Raw genomic sequence first — 27,238 nt, forward strand, 5'->3', positions numbered from 1 at the left:
GTAATGGCAATGAGATCATTGCCCTGCGACTGCACACAGATCTCTAGTTCTTCCTGTTTGTTCCCCATGCTGCGTGCATTGGTGTACAGGCATTTCAGGGAGGTGATSGAGCATGCAGGTTTCCCAGGAGGGGTAAAAGAGGATCCTCCATAGCCACATCCCATGCKCAYTTCYCTGGCTGCATTCACCTGCTGGAGGCATCCCAACTTGAGCTGTCTTTTGCCAACTACCCTGGCACTATATCTCTCCTCTTCCCCCATCTTTCCTAGTTTAAAGCCCTCCTTACCAGGTTGGCCAACCTGTTGGCAAAGACCCGCGTGCCCCGCCTTGTGAGGTGGATCCCATCTCTTGCCATCAGTTGTCGATCTTCAAACAGGGTCCCATGGTCGTAGAAACCAAAACCCTGTTGCCAACACCAGCGGCACAGCCAGTCGTTAATTTGGAAAGTCCGTCTCTTCCTCCTCTCATCCATCCCCCTCACTGGCAGGACTGAGGAGAAGATGACCTGGGCTCCCAGACCCTTGACCACCATCCCCAGAGCTCTGAAATCCTGCTTGATGGTCTCCAGTTTGCCCTTGGTGTCATTRGCRCCCACATGGAAGAGCAGCAGTGGGTAATAGTCTGAAGCGTGGACAAGCCTTGGCAGTCTTTCCATGACATCTCTCACACGAGCCCCTGGCAGGCCACAAAGCTCTCTAGACAAGAGGTCAGGTGGGCAGATAGGTGCCTCCGTCCCCTGCAGCAGGGAGTCCCCCACAACAATCACCTGCCGCTTCTTCCGGGCGTTCCGGCAGGGCACAGGGTCTGTTGTCCCAGGTACTTCCCTTGCAGCCATGCCCATCTCCTCCTCATCCTGGAGGGCACTAAACCTGTTCTTCAGTTGCAAGTCTTCGGGAGGAGTAGGAGCCTTTCTCCTCCCACGAGCAGTGATGAGTTTCTAGCCTTCTTCTACGATGTTATGATGTACCATTTCACACGGCACAGAGCCCTCCGGCAACTCCACTGCTGTGGGGGGTTGGGACTCCCGAAGCTGCACAGTCTCCGAGAATATCCTGTCTATCTCTTGCTCTGCTTCTCGGATGCTGCGCAGCCTACTGACCTCCTCCCGTAACTCCCTTACCTGACGACACAACTCGTCAACAGCAGCACACCTCCTGCAGGAGAGCTGGCTGCCAGCCCAGGCCTCCCGGAGAGGCCCCAAGCACTCCCTGCAGCCTGAGACCTGTAGAGCTGCATCTACTGTCAGAGGGTCGGTCTGGGTCGCAGCCTCTGACACAGCAACTCCAACAGCCACTGGGGAACACGCTCTGCGGCGTGTCACAACCATACTTGAGGAAATGTACACCACAGGGAACAGAAATGAAGGTACCTTCCTGCGCCCTTCTGCGCGAACTGCTGCGCAAACTGCTGCGTCTGTTCACTGCCTCTGTTAGCTGCTCTCTTAGACTTAGTGTGCATTCAACTATTAACCCAGTCACTCCAAGAGATTTACAGATGTTATTAATTCAAACTGATTTTCTCTACTTCAGGGTTTTTACATGTTTATTTTGCTGTTTGTTAAAGCAATAATAAAATTAATTTGCTAGTTCCATATTTCAGTTTGCTTTTGGTATTAACTCTTAATAAAGTATTGTGCAATTATCCTGCAAAGGATGAGATTACCAAGGCTGTGTCAAAGTTGCTGGTTTATCTGTAAGTAATGCTTAACCTGTGTTAGTCAGTGGAAATACTGCAAACTTAGAAGTGTGGTATTAATGAATTTCCATATTTGCATATGGAGATASTCTATATTGACAATTATATATCAGAGGAACATAATCAGACTTATTTAAATCGCATTCTAATTAAATTTATGGGATAATCTTCTTAAGATAATCTCTTTAAAACCTTGTGTTACATTTTCTTTCATTTTTGCATGAAAAGGAATAAGAGAATCATCAGGTAGTTTGGACTGATCTCTGGAGAACATCTAGTCCAACCTCCTGCTCAAAGCGAGCCCAGTTCAAGCAGGTTGCTCAGGACAGCGTCCAGTCAAGTACTGAGCATCTCCAAGGATGCAGATTCCACAGCCGCTCACTCTGGGCAGCCTCGCCCAATACTTGATCACCCCTCAGGGTGAAAAGGCTTCCCGTACATCTACTAGAAATCACCTGCATTTCAGTTGGTGTCCGTTGCCTCTCGTCCTCTCCCTGTGCACCTTTGAGTAGTGCCTGGCGCCATCTTCTCCATACCCTCCCAGGAGGCAGTGGTAGGCAGCAGGAAGATCTCCCCTTGGCCTTCTCTTCTCCAGGCTGAACAACCCCCATGGCTTCAGCCTCTCCTGTGGGAGCAATTGGGTGCTCTCGCCCCCTAACTACCTTGGTGGTCTTCCACCAGACTCGCTCCGGTATGTCCGTGTGTCTTGTGCTGGGGAGTAGCAGGCTGGACACAATACTCCACGCAAGGTCTCCCAAGGGCCAAGGAGAGGGGAAGCATCATGTCCCTCGACCTGCTGGCCTCCCCCTTGCTAATACAGCCCAGCACACAGGCGGCCTTCTTTGCTGCAAGGGCACCCTGCTAGCTTGCGTTCAACTTGCTGTCCATGGGGAGCCTTGGATCCTTTTTGCAGAGCTGCTTTCTGGCCGTGTGGCCCCCAGCCTGTCCTGTTGCATGGGGTAGCTCCATCTTGGGTGCAGGACTTGGCATTTGCTTTTGCTGGACTTCATGGAGTTCCTGTGAGCCCCATGCTCCAGCCTGTCAGCTGTAGTCTTGCAATAGGCAGTAACATGCTCAGCCATGTAATGCTGGTCCACTAGTAGGAAATGGATTCCTCATTTGTGTTCTTTTTGCATGTTGCAATTTAAGATATGTATCACATAAATAGAAATATATATCTGTTACTGTCTTCTAAATGATATTAAGCTCATTGTTTTAGAAATGATAAATAGAGGATCCAAAAAGAAAAAGACTTTGTAGAGGAAAAGTGACAGGGAAATGATCTGTAAAAGTCTGTGTAGAAGTTTCTTAGAATAGGTTGGATTTTTTAAAATGTAATTCATAACTGTCATTGCTTTTACATGTTTTCCTCTTTTTTTTTTCAAGAAATCAGTTTTTCTTTTATCTTCTTAACTTGGTTTCATGAGAGCAGAAGGTCAATATCTGCATAAATACCCAAGTGATCCCCAAGATAAAACATTCTTCTGCCATAAAGTATTCTCATCAGACATTTGGGAGGTCTTGCCCATTAAATGGATTTTACATATTTTAAAATGAGTGTTTTTTAAAGAGGAAAAAAACTACATATTTTAAATACAGAAAACTGATCACGAGGTAACCTTATCTGTTAGGAAAGATCGTAATAAGCCTCATCTAATATGTGTTCAGTCCAAAGTAATTTGCCTTAGACCTTGAAATAACTGTTATATATAGTCTATTTCAATAGAAAATTGACTGAGGAACTCGCATTTAAATTTATTAACCTAGGTGTCATTAGCATGTTATTTATGACTAATATCATTGTAGATGTAACCATAGTGCTCTATAAAAACATTTCAGCAGAGTACCTGATCTAGAACATTTGCCAAAATGGAAAAAGAAAGAGGGTTGATTGTGCAGCTTTTTTTCTTTCTTTTTCTTTCTTTTTTTTCATTTTCTTTTAAAGTCCTGCTGTGTTATTTTCTTTAAAAATCAGCCCTCAGGATGCCTCATGCATATTTTTAGTTTGCTACTGTTGTGACTTGTAATCACTCTCACTAATATTAAAATGAATGGGCACTTTATCAAATATCGTATTATAATTCTAGTTAATAGCGCTTTTAGAATATAACTCCCTTCCCATCTCCAATATAATTTTTACTTTAGCTTTAAAATGTTTGTCATCTGGTGTGAGCTGGATTTATTAGAGCGCAGTAGTTTTAGTGCGTTTTGGCTGGGGGGTTTGTTATGACATCACTGCAGCCTATAGACAGAATGTGATTTCAGTTGGTTCCAGTGTTAAATATTTTCATAATTATGCTAGTTTTGGCAGTTCCCTTGGAACTTTTTCACATCTCTTTWATGAACAAGTTTTACTTCTGGGCTTATGAGACAGCCACATGTTTGAGAAATTAAGTGTGCTCTTAAAGTTAATGTTAAGCAGAAGTGTGCAGATACAGAAAGCTTTTGGATATAAATCTAAATAGGAATGTGGTTCCTGTAAGGTCATGACCACTGCTATCATCTTCTGGTAATTAACAAAAACAACGTTTGTTTTATAAAATATCAATAGCTGTTTTGAAATACAGTGTGTGTTCATGTTCATACAAAAYGTGTTTAGACCTTTTTGATAATTGCGTAGTGTAAGGAAATGAATGCATTTTATCCAAAATTAAATAAACTTTTTCAAATGTTTTGTCAGGTTGAATTCTTCTTAAACATAGGTATACACTATTACTTCATGTAGATTAAGTCATATAGGTATATTTCTGAGATACAATTTTATGTGTTGCAGTTTGGCAGCATCTTAGAACACGCACATTTTTATTTTGAGTATTTTTAGGTCCAATGTGCTCTAAGTGGTTGCAACCATTTTCTATCACAACAGACTTGAAGCTCAGAAATGTAAAAGTTTTATTATATTGAATTTATTTATATGCTAAGATTTAAGATTTTTCTTTTAAAATTAGCATGATAGAATGGTCCCCCCTTAAAAAAAAAAAGTGTATGTTCCTAACTCTCTGGAAGTGGTAGAAAGTTAAATCAGTCTTATTTCATCTTTAATTATCAGTAATATACTGTATAATGAATGTGCTGGATAGACTTGCATAAACTTATGAAAACGTCATCACACATGCTTGTGTCAGTGCACAGCTAAAAATAGTTACTCTTGAATGTAATCAGGAGTGATACAGTTAACACTAAAAATAGAACAACTATTTTTTCCCCCATAACTTTCTTTTTGTCGTAGTCAACATAAGTATTAGGAAGCAAGCATAATGTAATCGTATCAGATCAAATCAGTAAGTAGTCCTACTACAGCAGGCTGTACTGTCTGTACGTAAGCCCGGTAAAGAAGGAACTGCACTATTTGAGCTGTGTGGTCACCCTGGCATCTCAGTTTTTGCAAGGTCAAAACAGAAATAGCAGTGTGGTGACTCATCTGAAAAAATATTTTCATGCTGCATATGAACTAGTGTCCAACAAAAAGGGTGGGTTAAAAGTTATTTCAAAAATTTTGACTTAGTCTGGGATCTAATTTTTCTCAGCAAGCTGAAGATGTGAAGGAGAGGTGAGCTTTTCTGATTACAAAATATTTATGCTGATGAAGAGTCTTCTGGAAGCCCGGGTTTAAAACTACAGCATGAACTTGAAGCTGTCATTATTGCTGAGATATGCTCTGAAGAGGACAGTGCTGACCTAGTAATGAAATTGTACTGCAGTTAGAAGTTCTGGGAGAGTCTTTAGGAGACGCGCACTCCTCAATGAAAAGTGTCGGAAGGTTGTCCAAGATAACAAAACACACATGGTTGGTATTAAACACGCATTTCGTTCTTCTTGCAGCTGGTGAGTGCAAGGTCCTGTATAACTGTAGTAGCCAGCTAATCATAATTAAAAAAACGGAATTTTCCAGGATCTGATCCTGACCACAGTTCTTGCTGAGAAGCGTAGCTTGTTACAACTCCGTATTCATGACTGGAAAACTTCAAATCTTTTATGATAACCTTCTTCTAGAAGCTATCTTCTACCCTTCTCATGTATGAAGGGGTCTGTGTTCTGTGTTTTTTCCATGTAAGTTCTGTCTTATATTTATTTTTCTTTTGGTCTAACCTTATATTGCTCTTCATCTCTGCTTTTCTTTCTGAAATGTTATTTCCCCTTTATCAGAGAATTTCCTTCCATATTCTGCTTTTCTAAATATGGGGTGGAATGAAAGAAACCATCTCTTGAATTGTTTTTGAAGTTGTAGTTTTTTGTTTAAAGTGTGCCATTGCATGTTACTTAATTTTTTTGTTTAATTTTGTTTCAAAGAGACACAAGCAAGTAATGTGAAGTTACTATTGTGTTTCATAATTTCTGAGAGCATTAAAAGAAGCGAGAAATGCCAGGAAGCACATGATGCATCCTGTACAAAATAAAAATACACTTTAAGGTGTCTGGTTTTTAGAGGATTTAAGAATATTGCAGCTTAATTTTAAGATACTTTACATATGTTCCCTGATCCCTTCTTTTTCTGAACCCTTCCTGTGATCTTAGTAGCACCATGACCCAGAGAGTATTTGCTGCTTTTCTGAAGAGATAACAAGCAAACAAAAACCTGTAAGAGGCCACATCTTTTCAAGAGATACTTTGGCTTTCCTCAAAAAAGGAAGTATTTGTTTCCTCCCCAACCCACTCTCCTAATACACTTTCAAGAATATTTGCGTCCCTTTTCTTGGGTTTCTAGCACTGGAGTGTTGTAATTAAACTGTCATTCTGGAATGTAATGGGAACCTCTGCATGCTAGTGAGGTATTTAAAACTCACATTCACTTAATCAAGCTTTTTGTGTGTGTGTGAATTTCGTGTTGGAAGTTTTTTATCATATTCTGTAGTTATGAGCCATGTTTCCTGTTTCTAAACTCCTAAAGGTGACTAAGTCATATCAAAGCTCAAGAGGAGCAGTTGTCCTCAGTTCATTTCTCTCTTCTGGGGCCATGTTTGCTGTTTTAGAAGTCTGAGAAAATATTTGCCTTGTGAGATGGTTTTGGTTAGCTGTATTAGAATGGACACGACATCTTGGAGCTGTTTGAGATTGTTTCATGAGCAGGCTGTAAGCTGATAAAAGTGAGCAGTTTCTCATGCTTGTTTTTGTAGTTCGTGAGGCTTTTGCTTTGTCTTAAGGAATGTTTCAGCAGCAATGCAGCTAGTTACTCTTTGTTCAATTGAAATCAGTAAGTAACTGAATCTTATTTTTTAGTTAATATGAGTATTAATCATAATTAAAAATCACTTTTGTGTTGTCCAGCTAAATTTGTAATCATTTCTATAGTTAGATGGATGTACGGAATTGTACTGAAGGAAAAATACTGACAGAAGATTAATTCTCAGAGTTGTTTTCTCCGCATATTTTTTTTCTTCTTTGTTTGGTTGACTTAGTTGCTTTCTTTTCCTTTAGCAAGAAGACCACGAAAGTTGTGGTTCCAGTTCAACAAACCGCAGTACCACAGAAAGCATGAAATCGGCAGTGAAACCACGACGAGTTCAACAATCTGCTCCTCCTGACCCCGACTTACCTCCAGGTAAACTATAATTTTAAAAGCTGGATTGTGTTTGAGTGATGATAGAAAATACTTAAATTTTATTTGGGTGGCCAGAATTTTTAAGTTAGTCTTTTATGTCTCCATCAAATGGCTTCGTGTTTTAGAAGGTCTGCCCACCTGCAAGTCACATAAAGGTCAGTAGAATACTTGAATATTATAAAACAGAACCAAATTGTAGTAAAACTTGAAGTTAATCCTTCCATCTTCCTTCCGTTTTGTTGCATCCTTAAGTTTACATAATCCATTTGTTATGTAGGGCTGAGAAAAACTTCATTTAACCACTGTTTTTACCTAATTTTTCCTTTTTAATCTCTGTCAAGAGGAGTCTTAAAAGAAACAATATCCTGAGTCTTGATCCATGTCTCTTTCCTAGAGCAAGGGAGATCAGTGCGAGAGCTGTGCTGGAGGAACAGCATGTTAGATTTTATCCTCTACTGTCCTGCTTCTGTTTCAGATCAATCTATGCTTTCTACTGCTCACAACTGTTCTAAGGTTCAAATTCATTTTTTTTTCTCCATGCTACCCTTTTGTTTTCAGGTTCTTAGTATTGTTTGGAAGGTAGGGTTGTCTTCCTATGGGAGTAATAATTCTGTTTGTTCTTATGTCCTCTATCTACTGATAGAGATGTTTACTTTTTTTTTTCCTGATGTACCATTTGTTTTGGTTGAACTTGGAGATATTTATATGGTTCAAAAATACCTGAAGAACTATTTAGGTTTAAAGAGTGTGTTCTTCTAATTATTTTAGTCTCTGAGTTTGCACAGAAATTTGATGTATGAGGTGTCATTTTGTGCAAAAAAATGAAACTTGAGAGTGCTGGAATGAATTACAATTTGTTTTCTTGGGACATGTAACTTTAGATGGGTTTAAGACACAAAAGTCTTTTGTTAGTCTTTTCTTCTATTTTTTGTTAACAGAAAGCTCAAGTTTATATTTACCTTCAGTGGTCTTTTTTGATTCAAGTTAAGTCTGGTATGTGGAATACTATGTATTGTAGACTATTATGTTGTTTTGAAATGGGCCCTTGTGGAACCAAGTCTGGAGGCTGTTGTAGGGCTCCAAGGTCAAGTAACCTTCCCGGGGTGGGAACTGCCGGTCTGGTGTTGCCCCCTGTGCGGCMATGGGCAGCGCTGCAGTTTCTGTGCTCCGGGGGCTCCTTCCTTGGGCCTCGCCTGCCTGCAGATCAAGGCTAGAGAATCGGAGGATTATATTGCCCTCAGTGACAATTTTGGGACTTTGGTTTCTCAGATTTGTTTCCTTGAGTGCCTTCTGGGCACTCTTCATGGAAAGATCCAGTCTCAGACACTGAAAGGCTGGAGGCCTCCTTATTGTAATGTCGGCATCTTGTGAAGTTAGACATTCCAAAAGATGTTTTTTCACAGGTGTAAATGCAGCATGGGTATTGAAAGTTGGGTTTGCGAGTCTTCATTCATGAATGTGATGTTTTCTTCAATGATAATTATGCTCAGTTGGGTGATACCTGGTGACAGTTTTTATGTTACAGTCTGATAGATTCTCTAGCTGTAGTTTGTGCTTCTGTGAATCTGTAGGGTATTGTCACCTCCTCCTTTGCTATCCCATTCCTTCATCAAGTGCATCAGCCTTGATAAAGCCTAATGGTTCAGCGGGTATTTATGGGAAGCTTACCTTATTGGATGGACTGCAAGTCACTTTTCATGTGACTGAGGTCTCCAAGTGCAGCTTATTTTTGATGTTAAATAACATTGTTTAATTTAGAAGTTCTATGTGGTAAAATGCCTAGACAAGCAGTAGAGAGCTCCTTAAAAGAGGATTTTATTCCCTGTGTTATAGGATATGGCCTTGGTAAGCTTTAATTTGCACATCTTGGATTTTAGTACAGTGTTGAGTCCTTATATTTGTTTTAGTCTTTGGAAGATGTAGCTAATAGATTGTTGTTGTCATTTGTCGAAAGATTTAAGTGTCCTTTAGCTCTGCTGTGCTCTCAGAGATAGAAGATGGAGGTAGGCAGAGCTCGGCTCAAAATCTTCTAGCTTGCATAATAATTTAGCACTGTTACACTTATGGGAGATGCCACCAATCTGATGATATCAATTCTCTTGAATCAGTTAGATCACTCCGTGAATTATATTGCTACAGTACCGTTTGGCTGTTGGAGCCGAAAGAGCATTCGTATTTCTTGCTGCACAACGCAGCCTACGGGCCTCTGGTGAATTTGAAAATATCATACACGTAGATACTGGGTTGCACCTCAGGAGAGGATTCCCCCTACACCCTTTCTGGTGATTTTGGTTGCTTTGGTATACAATATCTGAATTTTAAAGGCAAGGATTTTCAGTGTCATGCTTAAAAATTACAGGAATAAGAACCGACCCCCACCTGTTTTCCTCTGCTTGTATTTAAAACAGAACAAAAGCCTTTATTCTAAATTACATGTGAACTGGCTGATGCTTTGCTTTGCTTTGTGTTGAATGCTGGAAATTACAGTTTAAATTCATATTCTTCTTTTGAGAGACTGATCTTCATTCATAAGAATCTGATTACAGTATATTTGAAGCTAAAATTAACTGGAGAGGTGGTGCTTGCATGGTATTTCTAACAATATGCTGCGCCACAAGTTTGGAAATGTCTTGGCAGAAGAAGGTGACAAAGCTTTTATCAAATCCCTGACCCCTATTTCACTTGGGAGATAAAATTCTGCTTTCTCATTTTATGTATTCTAGCAAAAAGACATGCAGCTGAAAGTTAATATTTTGGATTTTAGATTAGTCTGTTGTGTTACTCTGTTCCTGAATAATGCTGGAAGCTATCAATACAACTTGCTTTTTTCTTTTTGTCTTTGCTGCTGTGATACTGGATTTGTAATGTTTGTTGTTCACAGCAGGAAAATGTAAATTGGACTGAGTTTGAAAGACCCCTGAAAGCAAAGTAATGAAAAATCTTTTGGACCTGTGGAGGGACAGCTTCAATTTTCTTGATGAAATTAGTAGCTTGCTCCAGGATCGTAGCTAAATTACTGGTTATGATTTTATAGTTGTTGGTTATCTAATCTGCATGTTTCTGCCTTGCTCTTAAGAAAAACAGCTAAATGCTTTGGGCCAACTTCTATTTACAGACAGCCCAATTTACATCACTCTAGTCAGGAAATAAGGTCCCTTGTGCTCTTTATTCATACTTAAAGGAATAGAAATAAGAATCATGCCCCTTAAATACTTGAAATAATACATCAGATTTTATAAATTAATATAATCTAAAAATATATGTTATTATTTTAAGATGTGTCAGTGACAAAATTCTTAAAAGTTACTCTATGTATCTTTCAGTAGTTTTTATTAGATTGACGGACAAAAACGTATACTCGGATTAGGTTAGAAATCTAACAGTACTAAACTTTCAGAATTTGGACTTTCCCTGGGGTTTTTGGATTCCCTGTTTATATAAACAAAGCTCTAAAACTTTTTCCAGGTTTTGCTTTAATACAATCACAAGCCTATCAAGATGGTAGGATAAGTTAAAATGGTATTTCTGTTCTGTTAGAGCTAGACTTACTCAGAGGGCTCAAAAATAGCATAAAATGAAGCAAGATGAGTTATGATAAGAAAAGTGATATATTTTGTACAATTAAGATATTGAATATTAATTTTACATGCAAATATACCTAATCAGAATCAAAATATTCTACTAGTGGTATCTGAAAGCACCTTTAGCATCTAATAAAATAAGAGCTTGTTGAATGTTTTGAATGCTGGAAAAAGGAAAAACATTTGGTGTAGATGTGAGTCAGGTATATAAAGTGTGTAGTTGTGGTATTGAAGAAAATAATTTATTTAATGGTAAAATCCTCCACATACTCTAAGATGAAGTGCGATATTTGAGTGTGAAAGCTATGGGTAACTAGAAAAAGCAGAGTAGAATGGAAGAAGCAGCCTGACTTTTTTCCTACTGATCATGCAACATTTTGAAATTAATTTAAATTTTTTAAAATTTAATTAAAATTCCTGTTATAAATGAGTCTTAAGGCATATTTCAGAGGACTACCCTCTAAACCTGTGGATTTAAACCCATACCATTTTTAATTACATTTTTTCAGAATAGTTACCAAACTAGACCTTCATAATGTGTAGTAGATGTATTTTTAGATAGAATATGTGAGTGTTGTTATAAATTCTTAAAACACAGAAATTTAAGACTTGTTCCTTTTCCAGCACAAATTAGTTAGCCCCATATTTATGTTCAGTATACAGAAAAGACACAAATATGGGTAGTATTTAATTTCTTTACCATATTGTTAAAATATGAGTGTTTACTGCCTGCTGGGAATCCAGGCGAGATCGTTTTTCCAATCACATTACGTCTGAACAAATTTAAATGGATTTCTTCCTGGCAGGGTTCAGTGCAGGTGCTCACTATTTTGATTGTTGACAGAAACTGATTTTGTTATACCTCACAGGGGCCTTGTTGAGCATGACGGGGATCTACTAGAGGTTGGAATGAAAGAATATTAGGAATACTAATGCTTTAAAAATTTTTTTTTAAAAGCTAGTTGAGAGGGGAAGTAGGCATAATGTATGCATACTTGCACAGTATCCTGATAACTTGGGCATTCATCTTTTCAAACCTATATCTAAACATCTTTGAATTTAAAAAGTTACTGTCAATAGATTTCTTGCTCTTCAATAATCTGTAGTCTTGTATCTTAAAATTAATTTGATGGGTAATTTTTGCCATCATAAAACAATTTTTTATGCTGCATTAGTTTCTTAGTACTTAGAATTTTGCTTCTCCAATTTTTCTGCTGCATTTCCAGGAGGCTGATTGACTTAACTGCGCTGCGTGTTTTTTTTAAAGCATTTTTGAGTCTTGTGATTTTGGATAAATAAAAAGCAATGGTATTTGGTTTATTRCTGAGTTAAAGTAAAATATAACTTTGAAGTAGTCACTTTAATAGTAAATGAGTTTGGTAACATGTCTTCATAATAACTCCAAATAATTGTTTTTATTTTATAGGTTATGTTCAGAGTTTGATTAGGCGTGTTGTAAACAATGTCAACATTGTGATCAACAATCTCATATTGAAATATGTGGAGGATGATATTGTTCTCTCAGTCAATATCACGTCTGCAGAATGCTATACAGTGGATGAGCTTTGGGATCGAGCTTTTATGGATATCTCTGGTGAGCAGATATTTTTTGATTATCACTGTCACAGTGGTGGCAATCTTACATTCATCTAGAATTAGAAATCTAATAAAAATGGCTTTTTATGTTGGAAGTAAAATAGATACCATCTATTTTAGTTCTTTATCAGTTTTTCCATGTTCTTTATTTTGCAGAGCAAATTACAATAATATAGATTGATTCTTAAGGTATACTTCTATGATCACAAATGATTATACAACATGTTTTGAAGTCCTCTGCTCATACTTGCCATCCTGCAGTCACTGCATTTTATTTTGCCCCCGGCTGTAAGTGCTTAAGCAATCCATTTGTATTTTTGTGAAAGAGCAGTAGCTTCTTAAGGCTTTCTGTTGCAGTTACTTGTGATTATATTGAAGTTCTTTAGGCTGGCTAGAGATGTAGTAAAATGCGCTGCACTGTAGTGAGCGTGGCATATCAATCATAAAGCATATCTTATTTCATATCACATTTTCAGAAAAAAAATAGCAACTGTTTGATTTTTTGTCTTGGTCTTCAGTATCTGAACGTCTCAGTCTTCAGATTACCAGTCTTCACAAAACTTCTTGAAGACTGGAAATTCTTACTGACTTTTGGTAGAGGATGAATTTGGTCACAATAAGACTACATCAAGATCACGTAGGAGATCTGTGGTAGAACAGGGCATTTAGTATGATTTCCTAAGCACTGGACCCATTTCTTTTTTCTAGCTAAAATTATTACAAATTACTATGACAAAACTACAAAATCATGTCATATTAAGATCAATATAATAACTTACTTTGCTTTGGAAGATTCAAAAGAAAATCTTGGAAAATATGCAAGATTCTTTCTGGAGAGTAATATTCATTAGTCCTATCCTTGCACATAAAGCAATACTGCTACTTTATAAAAAGATCTAAGGTGCAGTGCAAGGACGAAAATTTGAATTAAGCATGATGAATTTGTCCTCACTTTTTAAGCATCCAGCTGGACAACAGTCTTTGACATGTGCTTAGTTATTCATAAAGTTTGAACAAACTATGGAGAAATAGGTTAATGTATACTAACCTCTGCAGCCAGGATCTGGAGACTGGTATACATCTCTTCATCTTCCCTGTTGCACTTTAGAATGGGAAACTCTCTCACTTGAGTAGCTCTAATCTCTGTAGCAGACCCTTCAATTGGGTGGTTGAGACGTGGGCAATTTATGAAAGGGTTAGTGAAAAAAGAGAGCCTCTTCTGCTTGCTCTTCCACTGAAAAGTACATCTACTTTCTAAGTGGGGTAGGTAGCAACCAAAAACATGACCTTTCTCACTTATTCATGACAATGCACATTGTTAAGAAAAAGAAAAAAAATTGTTATTGTGTGATATTCTCCCTCCCCACACTTTATCTCTGTTTCTAGTCAAATTCTGACTGTGGCTTAATAGCCGAACTTATTAGAAGCTAAAATCAGCTGTTTTTCACTCGGTGTTGTTTTTCTCTTCTGAATGAAAACTGAACGTGCCTTTTGAATGACATAAAGGTTTATCATTTAGGGTTTTTTTATGGAATTATTTTGAACATCTATTTTTTCCCTTCTGTTCTTTCTTCTCTTGCTCAGTTACCGTTACTCTTTGAGATAAATTTGCATTTAAGCATTACAAAGTAAATAACTCTCAAATAAGATTACATTATCCTGTGGAAATGTTTTGTACTAATGCTCTGTCTTTTTTTTTTTTTTTTTGATGTTGTAATGAGAATAAGAAATAAGAGGGTATAACTGTAACATCACTTACGGGATATATTTGCCAAAATGTTAGTTACATTAATCTCTTTATCTTAATCGGTGCTTCTTTGATTTAAATACAAAATAGTTGCACGGTCATATTTTTTTTCTTCTAGTTAAGAACATGTACATATAACTTTTTCATATGTTATATATTTTATAACCTGTATATATCCTGTTTTCTTTTTAAAGCCACTGACCTGGTACTGAGAAAGGTGATCAACTTTTCTGACTGCACCGTATGTCTTGATAAGAGAAACGCTAGTGGTAAAATTGAATTTTATCAGGAACCTTTGCTGTACAAATGTTCCTTCAGGACTCGTCTGCATTTTACTTATGATAACCTAAACTCCAAAATGCCATCTATTATTAAAGTAGGTATCCAAAATATGATTTTGGGGGTACTATTCATGTGTGAACATTTTGAATTTTTTTCAAAATATACTTTGAAATTTCCAGTAAAATCAAAAAACAATGTTGTCTTGCTAAAGGGTTTTTTTGGTCATATTTTATTCATGCGATACTATTAGTAATAGCGTGCAAGTAAGGAAATCATGATCTCTAATCTTTTCCGTTTTTCATAAAGTTTTAAAAAAGAAAACATAATAGTTGTAAGGTAAAAAATATGTCTGCAAAACATCTGTTGAGGAAAAAATACTTTGTTTTAAGATGCCAGTAATAAGATACAAAGCATTTTTTACTACTTTATTGTTACAAATGTAGTCCAAACTCTCATAAATCACAGGAAACTTAAACGTCTTGATGCTATTTAGTGAACCACTCGAAAAGAATTAGCAACACAAGCCTGGTTATTAATGGACAGAGGTCCAATATCACACACAGACATCTGGCTTTAAATGACATCTTTATATTTTGAAATGCTAAAATGTTGGAGAGACTAAGCTACCTTTTATTCCTCTAGTTTTCCTGCTGTGACCAGTCATACATGTGAGGTGTGGTGCCTCCCCCCCACCCCTTTATCTAGTGCTAGTAATGGCAAAAAAAGTAAGCACTTAGTGTTTACAGAGTGTCCATCTAATTAATTGAGAACTGATGCAAGTTGAGATAAAGGCTTTACACCAGACTTTTCCTATGTTTTCGTAAAACTCAATCTTCAGGTGAATGTACTGCAAAGCAGTCAATTTTGAGATAAATTTTTCTTAAGCATTTCTCAGGAACATCTTGTACAAGTGTCCCCCTTTCATTTAGGAAACAGCACTTGACTGATTCATGAGATGATCCAGGAAGTCTTAAGTTGTTGTAAATTTAGTAGATTGGGAGCTAACTAGTAATCATGTCCAGTTTTTTAAATGCCCCTATTTCCTCTATGTGTTGCACATAATTTAATTAAGCACTTTAATTGCTTGCCAGAAGGTTTGGGGCAAATTTGGAGATTTTCGAATATGGTGATGGCCATATAAATGCTTATCTAGAGTAGCATTCTTGCAAAATGCTGTATATTTGAACACAAACATCTGGTACCTTGTGTGTTTTATTAGGCTTCAGATCAGGACTAAATTTTTACAGAAGGAGTATTCTTTCATGTGATGATCTCAAATTAATAAGTATGCAAAGACTCCGCATATTAGAAAGAATTGTTTTCTCTTTTTTGGTTTTAGAGTAACTGATAACAATTTTGGAAGTTTACTTTGAGTTTTATAAACAAGAATTTATATATTCAATGACATAGGACCATGTATCTTAACATTTTAAAGTCTATGTGAACTCCAGTGATAGTGAGGTATCATCATATAACCGTCTATAGTTTACCACTTGAGGTCTTTGTGATCTATGGTGACAATATGACTACTGCATGTAGACAGTAAATTTTCATGTTAAAAAGCCAGATTATTATTATTTTTTTAAATTCAAATTTGCCAAGTAGTTCTGTAAATTTTGGAAAAGTAATTTGTGTATAGCTTAAGTTCTGTGTGCCAATTTTTAACACAGAGCAAAAGTTTATGGCTAAATTCAAAATCTCTGACAACAGACTATATAATGGAAATATTGACAATCTTCCATATTATGTAAAATGGTACTGCTGTTGTAATAAAGACTATTATTATAATATTATTAAATATGTTGTTTTTAATGGATACTGGACTATCATAAACCACATACTAGAGTGCACTGAGGCAGTAGTAGTTTAATTAAATTTGTGTGAAACTTTTTCTAGTTATCCTTGCTGCTGGTCATTTATTGCCTCTGCTGTGTGGTGTGTGGTTTGTTTTTTTTTTTTTAATATACATTTCAGTTTGTTCAAAAATGTCTTTTATCTTGTCTTCCTGTATACTCTTTGATTTTGGTTGTGTTGTGCTTAGTTTAGTTACCTACTTTTTTTTGTCTTGAATATTTAAAAATTTAATATTGATTAATGAAGATGTTTGTAAGGATGCCCAATTAAAATCACTCCTGTTCTTTTTCTGTCAACATAGTGAACTGAACTAGATCACTAGGTGCACAGAAAGGAATAAATAGTGTTCTGCTGGTTTTAGTGAGCTGAGTCACCTTACTGCGGGGCAGACGAGTTCTAATGACAGTATAAAAGCGGGGCTAGATCTTCATGATGGGAGTGCGGGTAGTACTACACGTGGAAGATGTCCAGGAGTGTAACTTAATTTATATTAAACCACTCTAGAACTGTGCTCCCCCCACCCCCTGCCTTGTTACTTGTCCTCTCACAACTGGGCAGTGGGAAAGAATCAAAATGAAGGAATTTATATATAAAAACCAGTATGTTTAGGCTTTCTTTGGAATTTTTACAGCCTAGAATGCAGAGACTTTTATGAAGTTTTTCATAATGAAAATAAAAAATTAATCAGATGTACTTATATGACTATGTGACTGTTTTAAAGATTTCTCCAGCAATGATTGTAAAAAAAAAAAAAAAAAAAAGGTAAAATACTTTTTTGTCTGACTTTTCAACCTGAAGGTTTCTTGGTAGCAACCCAAAGAGTATATGTTTTAATGATCATTGTTTGCAGCCCTTGCATCACATAGTTGTAGCAGCTTTTGTATTCAGAAATTAGAATTCCCATACCTAATGAGTATGGCATTGTGTGGTTTAAAAGCTGCTTTAACGAGGACAATGCTTTATTGTTTGCTTCTGTTTTCTTTTGTATTATAGATTCATACATTAGTTGAAAGTCTGAAACTTTCAATCTCTGATCAGCAGCTTCCTATGTTTATACGCATAATRCAGCTTGGGATTGCTCTTTATTACGGAGAAATAGGCAACTTCAAAGATGGGGAAAGTGAAGGTTTGATTTGCCACACTAAGGATATTTTGGGAAGCATCACAGGTAAATACAGCTTTTGCTTGTCAAAAAGAAATGTTAAAAACTTTATTTTCTTTGCTTTTTACAAATATAAATTTCCAAGGCTAACTATTGCAATGTGTCTCGGCAGTCTGTAATTTGATAGAGCCAGTTCATTGCACTAGGTAAGTATGTAATACTCTAACATCTTTTTTGCGTTATGTTCTGAAAACTGTTCTGATGGTCCTCACTAAATTAAGGTTAAACATCTAAAAAGGCCATCCTAGGAGTTGTGACACAGCAGGGGAGCTTGGATTTGCTTATCACTGTGTTGTGCAACAAGATACCTATGCTTGACTTTTTTAATATTTAGTTCAAATGTGACTGCTGCCAGTTTTGAATGGATGTCTTTCTCCTTTCTTTGAAACTTGTTACTGAGAATAGAAATAATAGTGCAAAGAATTTTTGTAAAGTAGTACCTTGTTGTTTAGCACAAACACTACATTTTCAGTAGCTCTATCCTTTTATGTTGTCTGTTCTCCTCTATTTTGGTAGAACGTGTATTCCTCTTCTGTGTGATATTTCATGGTCAGTCATTTCGACATATTCTTTGAAGAGCATCACATTTGTGAGGGGTGATTTCTCTTTGTATTTGTGTGATGGCTTTAGCTGCTACTTCCCAACTATTACTAGGAGCGTGAAAAGTACTCTTACAGCCAGTGATGCATTTCTAGCTGTGAACCTTGCACTGTGTCCTCAATTTCTTCTTCTTTTTTTTTTAAATATGAATGTTTGGAGGGGAAGTTAATTTACTTGTCAAAATGAGGAACTTATTTAGAGGTGTGCTTGTTAATTCTGTTTCCTCAAGACATTAGTTTGGCATATCTTTCCAAGATTGAATTTGGGCCTGGGGGAGAAGGAGGAGATATTTACTACACGGTCAGGAGTATTCTATAGTGACTTATTGAAAATTCTTGTAATTATATATGAAGGTGATGTGGCAGTCTTAAGCTACGTTTAGAGTATTACAGCAGTTTAAGATGTTCAGTGTAAAATATTAAATTAATTCATTTTGTTCTGTTTAAGAAATCTATAATGTTAATTTAAATGGCTTAAAATAAAAAAGTTGTAAGTTTTGTGGTTTTTTTTTCCGATGGTGTATTGATATCTTCTCTGGTTTCAGAGAAATAATACATTTTTGGAAAGATGAGAGCAGTGGAAATTTTTTTGCCAAAAATACAGCCTTTAGTGTAGGTTGGCACAGACAATCATTTCACTCTCATGCCAGATGTAAAAATTCTCTGTCATGCTGCTGCTATGTAGTACCAGGCAAATAAATAAGACGACTCTAAATAGTACTACTATGTTTTCTCTAAAGCTCAAATAGCTTTCTGCACTAGTAACTACTTGCCGTATAAGAAATGTGGAGTTTGTTGCACAAGACATATGATTAGAAGTACTTAATTAATATTCTAAAAACATTAACTTAATTTTCTCTCAAAACTTTAAAAAGTATACTGTTTTCAGAAGAGTCATTAATGTGCATCTTAAAAACTCCTTGAACATCTAAACAATGTTTTAATAGTAATATTGGCAGGAGAAAGGCATAACAACTTTTCTCTGAAGAGTTCCATTACCCTTTCTTTGAGAGAGAGCGTTGTCTTTGTACCATGAATATCTTTCTTTCATTCCCATCAAAGTTCACCCAAATTTGGCCAAGCTTTCATGCCATAGAGAATTACGATGTGTTTAGAGTTACTTGAACTTCATAGCTGGTTTCCTTGAGCTGCGAAGGAGAGTAGGACAGTTTGGATATAGGAAAAGGAGTGAAAGAGGATAGTGAAATCTTATGAATCATCATGAGAACAGTTAGGACTGTGAGGCAATGAATTTTGGATGAAAAGAACTATGGATTGGAGACAAAAATTATCTGGGTAGTGAGAAGACAACTGGGATGAACATCAGTAAGTATGGAAGAAGATGGAAGGAGGGTAGGAGAGGTAGGTGGGTTTTTGTTTGTCTTCTCTTGATGGGGGGTAAGTGAGATGGGGTGATGGAAAAGGGAAGATAGTTTGGGGAAGATTGAGTTTGAAAGGAAAAGCTTCTGCCTACTGATTCGGGATCTGGAATGGAACTTCAGATTCTTACCCCCAAATATGAGTAAAATCATTTGGCAAGGTCTCTTCTCTCATTTATAATGCCTGTCCTGAGAAAGGTTAAATTGCTGTCGCTGTTCATTACTCTCTCTTACTTTTTTTGAAGGACTGTGTGAGTGTGACTTCCTAGTTTTTCAAAGAATAGCCATCTAAAGAAGTGATATCTTGTAATTTCACACTGATGTACACAGTATTTGTCAAAAGGGTTGGAAATTAAACTAAAGTTGCAATGACAAGAACTATCAATAAGAAAATCTAATTTCCTATGCAATCTTAATTCAGCTACACTGTGCTCAAACATTGTGATTGTACTTAATTATTCGATCATGTATTTTTGACAGAACTATCTCCCTCGGAGCACAAAACAGATGGCAATCATTGTGTGGCCCAGCCAGAGCTGTATATACATTTCTAGAAGTCCATTTCTATCTTTACTGCAAAATATTTTGCCCCACACAGGCCAAAACTATTAGCAACTGTTTTCCTCTATACCTGTTGGTTTTCTGTATAGAGTTTTTTTATATATGTAAGCATACAGACAGGCACACTTGTATACATATATRTATATGCATATTCATAGAAATAAATATAACTTTTCAGTGCTTAATGATTTTTTCCACTTATTTTATGCAGTGAAGCAGGAGTGCCAAACAGAAATTATCCAGGTTAGCCATACCATCAGTGTGTGTTTACTGTTTTTCTTCTGACTTCATATTGTATCTGCAACTGGGAAATAAAAAACGCTTTCTTAGCACCTCATAGCGCATTTGTCATCCAAATCTCCAACCACAGATTTTAACTTTTATGAGGAAACTTCACATGTGCTACTATTTTCAGAAAATAATATCTAATTGAGTACAGCTATAAATGACATGTATTATCTGCTGAGCTGTATTAGCCACTTTTTTTTCCCCAAGAGCAATGCTTTATGAAATCGAAGACTAATTCCCCTGGAAATGTACCTGAATTCTTCACAGCTTAGTAATGTACAGACCCACTTTACAGATGATATTTTTATAACTCTAAAAGAATTATAAAGATCCATTAAATAATTTAACCCAATATTTATTAGTAAGCAGTCTCAACTCTTTCAGCTTTAAGAGTTTATCTAGTTCAGTTATCACTAAATTGTAATCTTTTGGATGTAACCTATTTTTATCATGTCAGTTGTCTGTCTGAAGCAGAATTAAAAATCAGCTATGACTAGTTTAATACATTTTAGAATATTCCAAAACAGTTTATTTAAAGAGTTCTTATATATCCAAATGTAAGAATAGGACCTTGAAATCTGGCCGCAAGGATGGCCTGTATCTTGAACATATCTTTTGCTGTCTCTGAGGAAATTTTCCCCAAATTCAGTCAAGCTGAAAGCATTCCAGATAAATAAGTTGAAAGCACRGGTCAGAAATGCAGGCAGAAACTTGCTTTAGTTTTGCAGGTAAATTCACTTAATATATTCACTTAACCTGGACAATGCTCCAGGCTGAACAGGCCTTCTGCTTCTGAGCAGTTGAGGGCTGTCTGCGTTGTGGTCTTGGATACCTGACAGTACTGGTAGGGTGGAGAAGGAAACTGATGTATTTCAGTGCACAAAGATACAAAACCTAGAAAGATTTGGACAAGAATGTATGACAGAGACCAGAAGTGAGAGTTGTTGTGCGCTGGGACTTCAGATTAGGCTTTTGGTTTGTGAGGAAATAATTGGCTAACAATATAACTAGAAATAAAAACTATTTAGGTAAGAAAGAGGGCAAGAAGGTGGGATGCAGGGGAGAACTGGAATTTAGCTGGGTGGAACTGCTGAGGTTAAAGATCTAAGGCTGAAATAGTAAAGCTGGTAAAGTAAAGAGTAAAGGTGAGAGGTTTGAGCAACAAAAAGCTTGAACTTGGGAGAAACTGCTGGGGAGAGGATTTCGGCRCTTGCTGGGCAAAGAAGTATGAAGAGTGAAGTAGAAATGGGAAGACACATAGCTGAGGAAGGGGCGCAGGATGGGTGGTTGGAAAGATAGCTGGGATGGGAGTCTGCACAGAGATGTTAGGTAGGAACTGCTGAGCAGGAAGCTTGGGACAGATGTGAGAAGCTGGGCTGGTGAAATAGGGAGGGTTTCTGAGAGTGGCTTTAACAGTTCCTGATGCTGACTCTTCTGAATGATTGTCTTGAGGTGCCGAGTTATGGAAATTTCTTTTTTAATGAAAAGAAATCTGTGGCAGATGTGACCGCAGCATCTGAAGCATGTTTGCCAGGTGTAAAATGGCAATGATAGCGATACCTTTCCATCCTATAGGAATATTAGGAAATTCATTAATATTCATAAAGCACACTGACCCTGTTGTGATCTTTACCCTCAAAAAGCTATATGCAAAACAAAGAAGTAGTCTGTGAATGTGGGTACTTAACACTTTTAAAATGCTAAACAGAAGAAAATATTGCACAGAACCTATAAAACTCAAATATTTTAATGGGCTGAATTGCTCCTGATTGAAAACTCAGTAGTAAGAACAGTAGCATGGGGACATTTTTGGGGAACAAAAAAGCAGATTGAGAAAATGGGTTTAATATATTGCTAGCTTTGGGCTGAATATGTGCTTTGAGTTGACTGAGAAAACCAGCTGCAAATAACTTGTGATAGCAAGAAGTTCTACGTGAGCATTAGTTGTTGGAGAAGGAGTTGACACTGCAGTATCGTAGTGGGATAAAAACGGGAGAACTGGTATAGATTTWTCTGTCCACACTTGACTGAGGAAAAACAGCTGTGCACTGTGTTAGTTAAAGAATTCACATAGAGGAGAGAGATTCTCAAATAGTAGAGAAAGCAGTTGCTACTACCTGTATAGATTTTTTGCCTTGTAAAGCATGTCCAACAAACATGCAAGGATATTTAGATACATCCATTTTTTCCCCCCATTTGACTGAAATGGTGTGTGCCAAATTATACTTTCCTGTTTATTTTTCTTGCCATTGCACTTTTTTGTCTGTCTTCTCTTGACGATTAAAGAGATGGAGGTATACATATGATCACTGTAAAAGTGAGATATAAAATGCTGTTTCAGCTCTTCATTCTCTCGTCTTTTTTGTGGGATAAACGCTTTGTGCAGTAAACCCCGCAGTTCGTATTCCCCCAGTCATCTGGCTTTGTTACTGGGGCTTCTTCCTTGCCTGTACGCTTGGATATCCTTCCAGGAAAGCTGAGGAACGCTAGGTGTGCTTGCAAGTCATATTCCAGTGGGCAGGAAAGGTGCCACATAGGCAGGCACCTGCAGACCAGGGCTGAGGGCCGTGCACGCTGCAGCTGTCCAACAGCTAGCGTGATAGTGAATAACTTTCTTGTAGGCATCCATAATGATGCATTGTAACCGCTTCCCGAGACCCCATATGCTGAGGATGGGTATCAAGTTCGTTGTCTGGAGATGGCCAAATTTCTTTAATTTAGAATACATGTTTAGGCACTTAAAATTGCATACATCTGTTAACATCAGTTAAATGAGCAGCACAGAAAAAAATGAGTAAAGATAATATTTTCCAAAGCAGTAAAGTGCCAAAGTTGGAGAGATCAAACTTATGTTTACATTAAATATTTTTACTGTTTGAGGAACCTTTTTGTGGAGAATTAGATTTTTGTGAATGCATTTTAAAGATCTGTGTTATGTTGTCATGTCATTTTCTTTTGCCTTGAAAAACATAAATCTCCTTAAGTAGAAACCCCAAACAGTCTTCTGATGAAATCTTTGAAAGGCATTGGTATGAGTCACAGGTTGATCTTTTGTTTTTATTTATTACATAAATGCTTAAATAGACTTCTTTTTCTACTGTTGGTTTTAATGGTTTAATGTAGATACAGAATGCAAGCAATTTTTTGAGTGCTTCCAGTGAATAAAGTGTATTTCCAAGTGGTCTACTTGAACTTATATACAGGAGACAAAATGTTAATGCTTTTCAGGTTGACATTGTCAGGCAACTGGCACCTTCCTCTCCCTATTGGATATCTGCACTTCAGTATCACTCTGAGTTTAGGTGTTCTGTGATTTGTACCTAAAGCCAGCACACTCTTGCCCTTGTGTTATGAAATTTCATATTTAGTCTCCTTTGCCGTTAAAAGCAGAACTGTTTTCTACGTCTTGCCCTGGTTTAGGTGTTTTAAAATAATTACCACTTGCTTTGTATCTCTCTTAACTAATGCTTATGCATCTGCTTATGATTTTGAGTTTGTGATATTGCTTAAATAATTGGAATTTTTCAATAATTGTTTGGCACCCCCAAGTAATATTGTGGGGGTCACTTTAGAATAATTATTGGTGTTATTTCAGCACTTCAATAATTTGTGGCAGCATTCTTTAATCAGAATTTCTCTGGTAAGTTTGGAAGGTGGTTCTTTCTCTCCCGCCTGTTACCTTCCCTTGTCCATTAGTTCTCACCCAAGCTAGTTTCAGTTTACAGTAAGACAAGACAGGTAGACTAGGCATAGGTGCTTGGGGAAGTCTGTCCGATAGATGGAGGTGTGTACCTTGAAAGAGCGGGCTCTGTGTAGCACCGAACCTGAGGCTTTCCTGTGCTGTAGTAACATTGCATATTCAGCTGACTGTATAACCCAGCACTGAAAGGGAATTCTGATTTCTTCCCATGATTTATGTTTGTCTAAAAGGTGAGAGGGCTTATTTTGGTCTAGTAGGATCCAGAGATTGTGTTTAAGGAAGATGATGTTCTGGTTTCAGGAATAATAATAAGTCTTTAAATCTTACTATTTTACAGTCCTGATTTCTAGCTACCTGAATCAGTGCAGTGGGTTGTCTTGTACAAAGTAAAAATGTTATCCCTTAAATATATAAATGTACTTTCCAATGAGTGTGACTGTCATAAAATTGTATTTATGTTGCAATTATCATGGCATCAGGTTTTCAGTCAGAAAGTGTTTTTGGGGAGGAAGGAGGGTTGGTTCTTTGCTTTTAAAAGTAGATGAGGAGTACCTTTCAGACTGGAATTTGGTCAAAAGGGTTTTAGTTTCTGCTGGCACTGATATCACTTCCAGCTGCATGAAGCTCCAGCATCAGTATTGCTGTGCTAATATATGAAGGCACATGCAATAGATCAAGAGCCACTTTTTTTTTTTTAAATACTTGCTCTTGAGATAAAACTATTTAAACATCAAAAATTAGAGCTACTGACATAGTAAACATTATAAGTTATTTTGTGACACTCAATTTGTTGTCTTTCTGTGGTATAGCTCCAAAATCCACATCTACTTTTGAATAAAATTCAGTTTGGCCACACAGCCACTGAACAGCTGTTATAAACATGTTGAGGGGAAAACTCCCATGAACATTGAGCTTGGTCTTTTCCTTACATTGGTATTTTCCATACATTCCTTACGTAATAAATATATGCAAAGGAAAATCATACAGAAAACAGTTGTGTTACACTGAAAGGGTATGTGTTTAATTTTATTGCATTTGAGATTCCCCAAGGACAGTTCATTCTTGCAAGGACAAATTTAAGGACTATTGCATTCCCAAGGTCAGCACCACATTGTGGTTACCCGCCAGATGACTGTTGTTCCTTGCAATTTTTTCGTTTGCTATGTGATTAATTTCTATAGTTTTCATATTCATAATAAATAATAATGTCGTTTTTTAGCTGTGCATTTCTGGTGGCTTCCTTAGCTTAAAGCAGGTAAAATGTGGATGAGGAAATGAGTTCTAATATCTACATTATTTAACAATACAGGAATAAACACTTACAGCTTTATTTTTGAAGTGCTTACTGAGTTTCATTCATGTAGTTTCATGGTTGATTCAAGCAGATGAAGCATCATGCTGTTGCCAGAAGGGATGATGATGCGTTCTCTCCCTCTTCCCCTGGTGCCAGCACTAGTTCTTATGTAGCCACAGGCTGAGCTGGATCAGGGACCTTACCTAGCTGAAAATTAACACAAGCAGAAAAAAAATAAATACAAAAGATACTGGATTACTTCCAGACTTATGATTAGAGATACCAGTTTCCACACTCTTGGTCAGATACTTTAAGTATCTCAAACCCTTAAAAAATATATATATATATATATATATATATATATATATAATTTCTTAGGATTAAACTACCTTTGGACATGGAAACAGTGAGGTTCAGTCATATAACACAGTTATGTAATTCATATAAAAATTATTACTTAAGCGAAATCACTGTCTTAGACTACCTAGCTAGGTTGTTCCAGTGTGATCTCGGCTATGGGCAGCTAGCAAAGGTGGTGTTAAAAATTTCCTCCTTTAACAGATGTGCGTATGTAAGGGACAATGCCTGAAACATCTCTTATTGAGGGGAAGATTTCCTATAGTTTATTTTTGTTCTTGGTAATTCAGTATCTTTTGTTAAAAAAAAAAAAATTACTCCTGTGCAATATATAATAGGACATAGTAATTTCTTAGTGCAGAAGTAAATAGATAGTCAAAATTTAGATCACAAATAATATCTTAAGAGCCTTATTAACAAAAAAAGCAAAAAAGACAAATTTTGTTTTTTGCAAGATGAAGACAGAAAAAGACTTGCAGAGTATGGCCATCCCTTACAGCAAATGCAGAGCAGTCGTCCAAAACTCCATTTCAGTAGTTCAGTAGAATTTCTGTGCCTGGAATATATCTTAAGATACACAAACATCAACCCTTTCAATTGAGCTGTTTCCTGCTCCTTCTGTTGTTTCTCAGTTTGGTAATGTGTATCACAACCATCTCTTGTTTCTGGCTAGCTCAGGTCAGTGTCAGCACTAGCTGTGCTGGTTTGCTTAAGGTGAGTTGTCGGAGTCTGCTTTCCTGGAATAGCCCCATCAAGTTGACATTATTGGATATTACTGCTAACTGGGAATGGGACAAAAACTGATAGTGTCGCACTAGCCAAAAAATACTTGCTCCCTAAAAGGTTTTACTTACCTTTTAGATAAATAGAGGATCCCTGGTTCATGTAGTTTGGTTTACTTGCAGCACATTCTAGCAAAGTGTAAAATTTGCTGTAAAAATTGGCTTTTTTGTGCTAGCTTTAAACTTTCTTGAAAGTAGGGCTTAAATATAACGGATACAATGTAGGAAGCTTCTTTTACTTCCTTTCTATACCTTGCATAAGTATCAAACGTTCCTCTACCTGGTCCTACTGTAAAGAATATTGTAACATATGAATATGCTAGGTCATTAATAGATTGTTTGCCATGATTAGTGTAGTTTCTTAATGAATGTATGAACTACTGGGAAGAAAAGGTTAAAGGAGAGAGCACAAGGCTGAGATTTTACTATTGCGTAATATCAGAATATGAAGCATCAGCCTTTGATATGACTCATAGTATGTAGAAATATGAGCACCAATGAGTAAAAACAAATTTGTAACCCAAGTTTTCCTGGTTTTCAGCACAGGTTTTTTTTTTCCTGCAGGGTAGTCATTAGGAGATTAGGAGAGGGTGGGATTTTTTGTTTGTTTTTTTGTTTTGAATTTGGAGAGCTTTCCCTTCCTTAGTACTACAGGTATTCAAATCATACTTGAGGTGTTTGGCTCAAACAATTTGCACAACGTGGGAAAAACTAAGAAAGAATCATTGGCCTATGAATTTCAGTGCTGGCTTTGAGAAGGATTAAAAAAAGTGGGTAAAACATTTCATTCTGCTCATGCAGTAAGGTAACTGGAGTTGTGAG

At 36.8% G+C, this 27,238-nt stretch overlaps 1 protein-coding gene across 22 annotated transcripts in view; it reads left to right on the forward strand.

Annotated features, from left to right (window-relative positions):
- The first annotated feature begins 5,125 nt into the window (after positions 1-5,125).
- The window catches only part of VPS13B (vacuolar protein sorting 13 homolog B), a 438,137-nt gene continuing 416,024 nt past the window's right edge, over positions 5,126-27,238 (forward strand). For 4 of the 22 annotated variants that reach the window (XM_026082771.1, XM_026082768.1, XM_026082772.1 and 1 more), the window contains exons 1-5: positions 5,126-5,482; positions 7,111-7,234; positions 12,242-12,409; positions 14,353-14,534; positions 17,288-17,462. In XM_026082771.1, coding sequence (XP_025938556.1) covers positions 5,480-5,482; positions 7,111-7,234; positions 12,242-12,409; positions 14,353-14,534; positions 17,288-17,462 — 652 coding nt within the window. In that variant the 5' untranslated portion in view covers positions 5,126-5,479. The remainder of the gene's footprint in view (positions 5,483-7,110; positions 7,235-12,241; positions 12,410-14,352; positions 14,535-17,287; positions 17,463-27,238) is intronic. The other 18 variants (XM_026082783.1, XM_026082785.1, XM_026082784.1 and 15 more) reach the window with 11 other exon arrangements.

The sequence above is a fragment of the Apteryx rowi genome, unplaced genomic scaffold (genome assembly GCF_003343035.1).
Source record: "Apteryx rowi isolate R43461 unplaced genomic scaffold, aptRow1 scaffold_591, whole genome shotgun sequence".
NCBI lineage: Eukaryota > Metazoa > Chordata > Aves > Apterygiformes > Apterygidae > Apteryx > Apteryx rowi.